The sequence below is a fragment of the Arachis duranensis genome, chromosome 9, assembly GCF_000817695.3.
Source record: "Arachis duranensis cultivar V14167 chromosome 9, aradu.V14167.gnm2.J7QH, whole genome shotgun sequence".
Taxonomy (NCBI): domain Eukaryota; kingdom Viridiplantae; phylum Streptophyta; class Magnoliopsida; order Fabales; family Fabaceae; genus Arachis; species Arachis duranensis.
In genome coordinates, this window is record NC_029780.3 from 30,242,299 (window position 1) to 30,253,843 (window position 11,545).

Here is an 11,545-nt window from a genome sequence, read left to right on the forward strand (position 1 = left end):
AAGAGAACATGGCTCCGAAGTTTGCAGCGATGAAACAACTACGCTAGACCAGAAAAAATGTCGTGGCTCGAAGCATTCAAGAGAAGGAAATCGGGGGTACCTCTGTCCGATCTTCTCCGTAGAAATCAGACTAGAATAATTTGGTACAAAAGAAAATCATTCCTACTCTGTCAAGTCAGTTCATCCCTCCTGATTCCCCTTCAAAGAGTTCTGTTGTTCCTCCTTCAGTCCTCACTACAAAATTTCTCTTTGTTTATGGGAATTTTTTTTTGGAAGTTTTAGAAAACCTCCATAATATATTTTATTTATGACAAAATATAAAACCCTCGTTAATCAATACTAGTTTAAATTTCTAAGTCCAATTGTCCAAACAAATAATCACTCTTTAACCTACTCTGATTAAACCCAAATAAATTTCACTCAAAACAAAAATTGTCCAAAATATTAGAAGAGGAAGAGTGAGATCTGATGAACCCTAGATCTACTAGCCGCCACCAAATTAATCTCTTCGCCATTGTCAGCGTCAAGCTCGCAGTACCGTCTGAGATCAGAGGGAGAGTAAGTTCATCGCTGCTCTCATTCATGTCTTGGTCGTTGTCGCCATCAAGCTTCTACATCAATGTGTTGTCTCCTTCGTCTACATGCAATAATTTTAATTTTGAGATCAAAGACACCAGATCCATCTCTATGTTCATGCTATTCTCCAATGGAACAAGGTATACATAATTCATACTTTCCAATTCTTTCAACTCTTCAGCTACATTAATACTTAATTTTCGCGTTTTCAGTTGCAGCGCATGAATCTCACCGCAGTCAAAGACGCCGACAAAATCATGGAGAGGAACGTCGAGGACTCACTCGCGATCCTCCCTCCTCTTAGGGATTGCTACCGCATGCGCTGCGGCGGCGCGCCGTCACATGAGAAGCTTAGCCTCGTGGATGTTAGAACAGGTGCTGGTCTTCCCGGAGTTGTTTTGTCCATAGCTTGTCCAGGTGAATTTTTCGCTGCTTTTTTTCCTTGTGTAATTAGATTCAGTTCCTTTTTTGCGAGTTGTGATTTTCTCTCTATTTTTGCAATTGAAATGGAGTAGAATGGGAAGTTACACTAATGGAGTCCATGAACAAGAGATGAGTATTCTTGGAGCATGTTGTTGGAATTATCGGTTCTCAAATATCCAGATAGTAAGAGGAAGAACAGAGGTAACACACAGGCTTCCATATTCTTGTATTATGAAACTGTCCTTTTTTAAATATATTCTTGAGAGATGAATGGCTCACTAAGTGCTGTAATGGCGATCCTTTAGAACTTCTCAAGTTTCTTGATGTTGAAACCTATGAATCAGTTGGTGAGACTGTTATGCAAATGCTTCTAAAAGCTGATTTAGTGAAGCTATAGAATGGTGCAAGCATTCAGCAGTATATATCATCTGGTGATGCAGAGGATGATGAGCTTAGCTTCTTGAAGTTTGAGTTATTTTTTATGTTTCACTGTAAAGTGTTCCTTGAGTCACTATTTGATGAACTTATGAATATTTAAAATACAGATTGATGTATTTGTCATATGATGATAAATGCTTAATTAGCTTAAGTTTTCGTGAATGTCTGATATGTCGTTCAATTGTTCATCAGGTCAAATGTTTTGAGAAAAGATTTATGTAATAGCAGTTTTGTCAAATCTTTGGTGATTGAGATGTTGCCATTTCTCTATCTTATTCTTGTACATTACTATCTAATATCACAACACCTGGAATTTGTTTTCTTGATCTTGAATTCCATATAAGAACTTTTCCATTCATAGTTAGCCACTAATAAAATAATAGTTAGGTTCAAACCTTGCTGGTTGTTGTATAGCTTGCTTTATTGTTTATCATATTATGTAGAGAATTCTATGCACGCACCTAACATTCAGCTGATAGAAGTATAGGCTTCTATTTACTGGAGAATTGTATGCCAGCATTTGCAGTCAAAAGCACGTGAGTTAAAAGGCATAGTTTTGTTTTCTTCTTATCTTATAGGTGTAACCCAACAAAGCAGTGGAGTCATGTTTTATCACAAATATATGTTCGAACAACTAATGATTTGTGTCCCATTAGGCCAAAGGCTCTGATTCTACAGCCACAATAGGCACTAAGGCAAAAGTATATGCAGCTGAAGCATCAGACAAAAATGACCTTCAGGAAAAAATTCTTCTTGCAACAGTTGATGATTATATAGAGCTGGTCAGAGCTCATATTAATGCTGGTGAGTATGAATTTTATCTGGTTGATTCAAGTAGTAATGGTACACCTAATTAATTCTTGGTCTAACATACAACATCAGGATCAATGCATCATTTTACATGCCGGCAGCTACTTCTGCTTGGTGCCATGTTTAATTATTCTGATGCTACAAATAGGAAGTCTGCTAGTGCATTTCTGCAGGAGCTGGTGCACAAGCCTCCTGAGAATGAGATTGATAATGAAGGAAATGTGTTTGTCATTGGAGATGGATTAAGTTTTGGTAGAGATAATGATTGGGCTCAAGCAGTGGCCAGATTGGCAAGGAAAGTCCATGCTGCACTTGGTGAATTTGAAGAAGTTGTTCTTGCTATCATAGAAGAGCTAGCTCAACCTTGTAGGGAGAGGATAGCAGATTATGTGCAGTGGATGCACTGTCTTTCTCTTATTGGCCTTTTGCTGAGAAATGTAAAGTCAATGCGCTTGCTTCAGGGCAAGGCTATTGAAATAGATGAACTACTTCAGTCTTTACTGCTCGCCAGGGTAACAAATTTGTTTCATAATCATATCTCCCCATTAACATGCATGTTTGAGCCATTTTATAATAGCTAGAAATGATACTTGCGTTTCATAACCTTATTGTGAATATATAGTTGAATAGCTCATTCATTCATGCAATTTCTTTACTTCCATTCCTCATGCCTGAACGAACTATGATAGCTATAGTACTAAATTGATTTGACGTTTATTAAATCGAATTATATGTGAACTTGGTAATGTATAAATAGGAATTAATTCTGCTATGAACAATTTCTTGCTATTCAGAAAATGGCCTTGTGTTCCAAATCATGATACAATAATTTTTCTATTATTAGGTCTTGATCAACGCAATATAGCAAATGTTATATTTTGTTCATGGATAGCTGTTGGCAATATCCTGGGATATTCTGCTGGTGCTAGTGAAAAGTGGAACATGTGAGGCCTTGCTAATATTTTGTACAATGCTAACTATATAAAACTCATTGCTCATGTTCCTTTGAGAATGGTATTTTGTCAATGATGAAATATAGAGATAAGCCCCTTATTCATGCAAAGGTCACTAGTCATGGCATGTAATTCTAGCAATTAAATATTTAAAGCCATCTAGCAGATTTCCTTATGAAATCAATTTGTTTGAAACAAGTCACAATAATTTGTTTTACATTTTTATGCTGAAGAGTCTCTTAGGATGGTGTAGAACAACTCATGTGAAGGGTCTCTTAGAAGAATGAGAATTCTATCTTTTATAGAAGCATGCTTTTTTTTACCATACTTGTATTTTGTATAGATTTTACTTGAAATTAATGCTTATTTTCTACTCATTGATATTATTTATTTTGTACATGAGCAGATGGTTCCCTTTCCTGACAAATAGAGCTTGCTGTGAAGCCCGTGGCAATCTTAAGGCCGCATTTCTTCTTGTTATGGTGGGTTACTCTCTGATATCATTTTATGTATTGTTAGATCATATAAAATATGTAAATTTGGTTGATCTCAGTTGTTCATTTCATACCAATTTGATTGATGTAATTTGTTTAAATTTCTATTAATTCCATACTAATTACTAATTTCTTTAAAGTTAAATAATCTTTAGTTTGATTGATGTAATTTTTTCAATCAATAATAGTAGTTTATAGCATGTCCTGGGAGTTTTGCAAAACCGCCACAAATAAGCTTGTGGCACCTCAAATTTTGGAGGTTTGGAAAACTTCCACTAACCTTTTGGTGGGGGTTACAAACCCCCACAAACCAGAAAAAAAACCTCCAAAAATCAACTTAAATCTTGTAGTGCCTTCTCCCTCATCTTTAGAGCCCCCTCTCAAAAGCAAAAAAACTGTTGAAGAGGGGAGTATTTATGGTAAAGATTTTGACTGACTTGCCTGGAGCGAGAGAAATATTCTCCCTCATAGTCGCATCAACATGGATGATCTGTCTATTCATAACTATCTCCAACTTATGGCCCGAAATGGAATTCAGATAGTGGAAGTGTGTACATCGTTGGCCAAGGAGTTGCAGAAGACTCTCCTTAGCGCCACTCATGGCTCTCTAATGGTTGCCTGAGCTGAGGTGGAGAGGGACGGGCTAACGTCCGACTTGGAGAAAGCTCTGTCTTAGGTAAAAAAGGCAGAGGCAGCTACGGCTTTGGCAAATGGGTTACTGGTGCGCAAAATTTGAACTCTGCACAACTGAACCGACAAGTGCACCGGGTCCTCCAAGTAATATCTCAGATAAGTGAGGGTCAAATCCCACGAGGATTGTCAGATTCAGGAAGTAGTAGTTATCTTGCAAATCTTAGTCAGTCGAATGGAAAATATGGTTGTTTTGTTAAAAGCATAAACGAAATAATAAAGAAAGAAATATCGGATTAACGCAGAATAGTGATGAGAAATTAGTTAAGGCTTCAGAGATGCTTTATCTTTCTGGATTAACTTTTCTTACTGACTGCTTCAATAATGAGTGATCATTCCATGGCAAGACTGTAACTGATTAACTCATGTCCTCTCATCAAGTTAATCTACCCTAAACCATAGCGATCCACTATATTCGAGTAACTCATGCCCTTTCATCAAGTTAGCTCATGGTCTCTCACTATAGCCGAAGATGAAGCTCCATGCAATCCGCTCTCCTTTTGTTGATCCTACTCAAAATACCACAAACAAGGTCGGATCTTCCGGATCAGAGAATGATGCTTTTATGACTATCGCCTTAGCGCCACAGAGACCTTATTTACTCATGACTAACGAGATTATATGTCACATATCCCAATTAGCCCAGATACTCTCTTGGAACCTGTATGCATTCTCAAGCTGTAGCTCAACACTATCCTGTCAAGGACTCACGTGAACTCATGTAGAATAAGGGGTCATACTCACGTTCCACCCCAGATTCATAAGGATGAAGGATGAAAATGCATCATAGAAATAGTAATATTATTAATCCATCGGAATTAGCAGAGCCCCTAACCTTAACTTAGGAGGTTTAGTTGATCATAGCTTACAGACAATAAGGTTCAAATGTTTCAAAAAGCAAAAGTAGAATTAAAGTTCCTGAACAAGGGTGATCCTTGTTCTATATATACTAACCTAATGATTAAAAATTACAAAAATAACATAAAACTAGGCTAAGGTGCGAAAATTCACTTCTAGGCCCACTTTGGTGAGTGTTTTAGGCTGAGCTTGGCATCTAGCTTGAGTGAGTGACGGAGGAAAAATGTCGATAAAGATTTTCACAAAAATGTCACGTTGCAAGTATAGTTCTAAACCAACAAATTATCCTCGGTCAATGTTAAAATTGTTTGTTACAAATACAAATCCAATACAATTAACCGAAGTATTTAAACCTCGGGTCGTCTCTCAAGGAATTGCAGGGAAGTGTACTTATAATTGGTTATGGAAAAGTATTTTTGGGTTTTTGTGATAAGAGACAAGTAATGTAAATAATAAGGAAATAAACTAACAACTAAGAAAAGTCCTAGCAAGGGTTGAGAATCGGAATTCCTATCCTCATTATCATTGTCAATTGTGTGGTAATTGCAAATTGCTCTCACTTAGTTAACCTCTAATAATTGAAGGAAATTCAAGTGAGCAAATCAACTTGAGTTCACAAATCCTAATCAAAGACTAAAGTTAGTGAAGTTCAAGCCAACTAGCAACTTTCAATCACCAACCAATAAGAGACTTTGACACATCAAGAGTCTCCAAATTACTCAATCCAAGCTAAGAATACAAAAATCTAATTTAAAATCTAACCAAGAATTTTATCAAATACTTGGTAGGCACAAAATAAAAGCATAGATAATTAATAAGAGATAGCAAAATCTAAGGCAAACAATTGCAAGAGAAAATAATAACAACAAATTAAAGAAAGTAATCATAAACATGAAAATGTAAATTGTATTAATATGGATTAAAGGAAATAAGAAGAATTCATAAACTAAATTGGCAACACAAGAAAATCAACAAGAGAAGTAGATAAACCAAAATACTAGAACAAATAAAAGTAGAGAAAAACTAAATTAAAGCAAAGTAGCAATTTGAATTTGAGAAGGAACAAGACTAAAAACCCTAAGACCTAGAGAGAGGAGAGAGTCTCTCTCTCTAGAAAACTACATCTAAAACCTAAAATTGTGTGAATGAATGATTTCCCCTTTCCAGCTCCACTCTGCAGCCTCTAATAAGTATTTTCGATCCTGAAACTGGGTCAAAAGCAGCCCAGAAATTGCCCCCCAGCATTTTCTATAAATTGTAGCACGTGATGCTAGTCACACGTATGTGTCAACCACGCGTATATGTCGGTGACCAATTCCTAGTCACACGTACGCGTCATCCACGCGTACGCGTTGCTTGCCTCTTGCACTGGTCACGGTAATCCTGCGATGCGCACGTATGATCGACGCGTACGCATCACCTAACTGCAAGACAACTATGACAAATTACATATCATTTTGAAGACCCGAATATTAGCTTTTCAACGCAACTAGAACCGCCTCATTCGAACTTTTGTAGCTCAAGTTATGACCGATTTAGTACAAAGAGGTCAGGATTGACAACTTAGCAATTCCTTCAATTTCTTGTGTTCCTTCTACTTTTGTATGCTTCCTTTCCATCCTCTAAGCCATTCCTGCCCTATAAACCCTGAAAACATTTAACAAACATATCACGGCATCAAATGGTAATAAGAGAAGATTAAAATTAGCAAATGTAAGGCTAAAGAAACATGTTTTCAATCATAGCACAAAATTAGGAAGGAAAATATAAAACATACGAATTATATGAATAAGTGTGAGATTAATGGATCAAATCCACTCATTTCAACCCAAAATAAACTGTAAAATAGCCATTTATCAATCTCCCCACACTTAAAACATTAGCATGTCCTCATGCTAAACTCAAGAGAAACTATAAAAGAGTGAAGAAGGATGGTAGGACTTATTAAATGCAACCTATCTATATGAATGCAATTACATGCAAAATGCTTCTACCTACTTGGTTAAAAGTAAATCAAATTCTCGAAGAACAGATATGAACTGGATTCCACTAATTCAAATCATAAAATGAAGTACAAATAGACTTGCAAAAGAAGGAAGCTCGTGAAATCCGGGAACAAAGAATCGAGCATCGAACCCTCACTTGAAGTGCATTGACGTTAGGATTTTTGCCAGTTAATAATTTTATAAAAATATAGTAGCGTTGTAAGTATAGATTCTAAACCAATAGAAAATCCCTTCGTACAAACGTTTTGGTTGTCCTAAGTAAAAAACCCCTTTAAAATTGATAACAGAGTATTTAAACCTCGGGTTGTCTTCTCAAGGAATTGCAGGGAAGTATGAATTATTATTGGTTATGGAAAAGTATATTTTGGGGTTTTGAAAAGGGTTGAACAAGTAATGTAAAATAACAAGTCGTTAAAATAATAACTAATAAAGCTTTTGGCAAGGTATGAGAACTGGAGGTCCTATCCCGGTTATCCTTATCAATTGTGATGAGAATTGGATTTTTCTCCCACTAAGTCAACTTCTAACTATGAAGGTAAGTCAAGTGGAGGAATTAATTTTGATTCCTTAGGTCCTAGTCTTTTCTTGGGAAATGCTAGAGTTATTGGAACTCGAATTAATTCTTGAAGAATTCCAATTTTCAGTCAACAATGAGTTTAATAACTCAAGAGTTACCAATTAATCAACCAAAGCCAAAAGGGAAAAAAATCTACTCGAATGAAAATAAATTGGATAAAGCTAAAGCATCCATAACATATAAGTTTGAAATACCTCAATTTATATTAAATAAAGAAAATCTTAATATGAATGGCTCATAAGCCAAATAGGCAACGTATGTAATACGAGCATTAAAGTATCTGAAAATAAAAGAGAAATATAAAGTAAAAGCAATATTGAACCTGATGAAGAGTTGAAATCCTAAATCTTTTAAGAGGAATCCTAATCCTAAATCCTAAGAGAGAGGAGAGAACCTCTCTCTCTAAAAACTACATCTAAAACCTAAAATTGAATTATGATCTAATATAAATTGATCATTTGAGTCTTTGCATGTTCCCTGACTTTAATCTATATTTCTGGGCCGAAAACTGGGTTGAAATGCGGCCCAGAATCTCTGCCAGCGACTTTTGTAATTCTGCAGATCACGCACGTTATGCGATCGCGTCGTCCACGCGATCGCGTCACTCAGTGTTTTTCGTACCACGCGTGCACGTCGTCCATGCATTCGCGTCGTTCATGCAGCTTCTAATCCGCGTGGTCGCTTCAGGCACGCGAACACGTCACTCTAATTTCTTCCATTTCGTGCGGTCGCGTGAGACATGTGACCGCATGACTTCTCGCTGGTCATCTCCTCAATTCCTTGTGTTCCTTCCATTTTTGCACGCTTCCTCTTCATTCTCTAAGCCATTCCTACCCTATGAAACCTGAAACACTTAACACACAGATCAAGGCATCGAATGGTAATAAGAGAGGATTAAGATTAGCTAAATTAAGACCAAAGAAGCATGTTTTCAATCATAGAACTAAACTAGGAAGGAATTGTAAAATCATGCAAATCCTATGAATAAGTGGGTGAAAAGCTTGATAAAACCACTCAATTAAATACAATATAAACCATAAAATAGTGGTTTATCATGTATACACTCTAATCGCTCAGGTTCGATTCTCTCAATTCTCTACTAATCTTGCTTTCTAAGACTTGCTCTTCTTCTACCAATCAACAAAAAATTAATGCACAAATACACATATCAAGAGGTCTTTTAAGGATTGTAATGGGGTTTGGGTCAAGGTAGGAATGTATTTGGTTAAGTGGACTAAAATTTGAACCCTTGATTAACCTAAACTTCCCACCTAAATTAAGACAATCCATGTAATCACAATACAGAATCTAACTACCCATTAACTATGTGTACCACATATTCATGCATCCGATTTTGAGTACAGTACATATGTATTACTATCACCATTTACTTTGGGGCATTTTGTCCCCTTTTATTATTTGCTCTTTTTCTTTTCTTTTTTTTCTTTTTTTTTCTTTTCTTTTCTTTTCTTTTGTTTTTCTCAATACATATGATTAAGGTATTAAATACAAGAATATGTTCTCAACTATCCTTTTCATATTTTCACAAAAATATACAATACCCAATTCATAAACCAAATGTTTCCAAACCCAACTTTTCCACACTTAAATCATGAACACTCTCACTCGTCTAAGCTAACCAAGGATTCAAATTAAGGACATTATTGTTTTTCGCATAGAGTTAGTGATGAGCTAAAGTAAAGAATAAATGGGGTTGAAAAGGCTCAACATTGGGTTGCAAATGATAATGAAAGGGTAAGGTCATATGGATATGTGAGCTATAGTGAAACAAGGCCTCAATCATATAAGTGTATGCATACATCAAACCAATTGAAATATAGAATCAAGCAAGATATAGATCACAATTTTAGAGAGAATAACACACACCAAAATAAAATATTGGTTGATAAAATGTAACCAATCAAATAGGTTCAAAATCTCAGTAGTTTTGTGTGTTCGAGCTCTAAAACTATGTTCCAAATTGAATATCTTCAAATAAGTTTAACAAAAATTTTAATTCAAATTAGTGAAATGCACTAAAATAATTTATTGAAAAGAATTCATCACTTCAACCAAGTAAGACATAAATGCAAGCAACTAATTACACATGCAATCTATCATGCAATGCAATAATTAACTACAAAGAAGAGTAAGAATTGGTGTTGAAGAAGGAGGTAGTTACCCATGGAAGTCGGTAATCGACCTCCCACCACTTAAAGATTGCACTGTCCTTGATGCATGCAAGGATGTGCAAGTGGACAGATTGCTATAATTGATGCGCTTTCTCCAAAGATTGTGCAGCGGGACTTGTTTGTTGCCCCATTTAGAAGTTTTCCATTTCTCTTCTTGGTGGCTATCCTGAAAGAAGAGAAAAAGGAAGAAGAATAACCCACAAACAAGACATGCAAACAAATAAAATATGGGTGGGCTAATGCCAAATATTAATGAGGTTCTCAACTACATGGTAGCTACAACATGTGAGTGAGAAAACAATATAAGCAAAGGTCATGTCAAATAAATAGAAAACAAGTCAAGAAACACCAAAATAATCCAAGAAGTAGTCAACAGGTGTGTAAGAAAATTTAACACCAATAATAAAATAGAAAATGTAAGAAGGAAAATAAAAATAAGATACAAAAGTAAAGTTAAAATGCAATGAATGAAAGTATGCAAATGCAATAAGTAAAAGAGAATTAAAGAGAAGAAGCATGAGAAGTTAAAGAAATGAAGAGGAAGAAAGTAAGAAAGGAGGAAGAAAGAAGGAGAAAGGGGAGAAGAAAGAAGGAGAAATGGTGGACGAGAAATGACGCGTAAGCGTTGCCTACGCATACGCGTGGGTTGCAGAATGAGGAAGTGAAGCGTACACGTCAGTCACACGTACGCGTGAAATGCAAAAAAGGCATGTGACGCGTACGCGTCCATTACGCTTATGCGTGGGTGTGAATTGTGCTCCTCGTACAGTTCTCGCACAGTGCCAACGCAACTCTCTGTTTGCTGGACCAGAGATGGCATGAAGAAATGACGCGTAAGCATCGCCCACGCCCACGCGTGGAATGCCAGAAATGCAAATGATGCGTACGCGTCAGCGAGGCACACACATGGATTGGTTTGTGCGTCTAGCACCCCACCAGTGCGGTTGGTGCACGAAATTGCAATCACACTTTTGCAATCCCGCACAACTAACCAGCAAGTGTACTGGGTCGTCCAAGTAATACCTTGCGTGAGCAAGGGTCGATCCCACAGAGATTGTCGGCTTGAAGCAAGCTATGGTTATCTTGTAAATCTTAGTCAGGATATCAGAAATTATCAGGATTGATTGTGAAAAGCAAAAGAACATGAAATGATTACTTGTTTTGCAGTAATGGAGAATAGGTTGAGGTTTGGAGATGCTCCATCTTCTGAATCTCTGCTTTCCTACTGTCTTCTTCTTCAGTCACGCAAGTCTCCTTCCATGGCAAGCTGTATGTAGGGTTTCACCGTTGTCAATGGCTACCTCCCATCCTCTCATTGGAACGATTCCTAATGCCCTGTCACGGCACGACATTCCATCTGTCGGTTCTCAATCAGGCCGGAATAAAATCCAGTGATTCTTTTGCGTCTGTCACTAACGCCCCGCCTTCAGGAGATTGAAGCACGTCACAGTCATTCAATCATCGAATCCTACTCAGAATACCACAGACAAGGTTTAGACCTTCCGAATTCTCTTGAATGCCGCCATCA

At 36.7% G+C, this 11,545-nt stretch overlaps 1 protein-coding gene across 3 annotated transcripts; it reads left to right on the forward strand.

Annotated features, from left to right (window-relative positions):
* The first annotated feature begins 388 nt into the window (after positions 1-388).
* Positions 389-3,802, forward strand: LOC110275279 (uncharacterized). Of its 3 annotated transcripts, XR_002367648.2 has the most exons (7): positions 389-716; positions 789-993; positions 1,092-1,200; positions 2,094-2,241; positions 2,320-2,759; positions 3,092-3,191; positions 3,607-3,802. XR_002367648.2 is itself a non-coding variant. In XM_052254541.1 (6 exons), exons 3-6 carry the CDS (start codon positions 1,093-1,095, stop codon positions 3,628-3,630), a joined length of 720 nt encoding a protein of 239 aa, XP_052110501.1. In that variant the 5' UTR covers positions 389-716; positions 789-993; position 1,092; the 3' UTR covers positions 3,631-3,802. The 3 variants fall into 3 exon arrangements, 2 of the variants coding, with proteins under 2 accessions (XP_052110501.1, XP_052110500.1); XM_052254541.1 differs by lacking the exon at positions 3,092-3,191; XM_052254540.1 differs by lacking the exons at positions 3,092-3,191; positions 3,607-3,802 and having other exon boundaries at positions 2,320-3,043.
* The last annotated feature ends 7,743 nt before the right edge of the window (positions 3,803-11,545 follow it).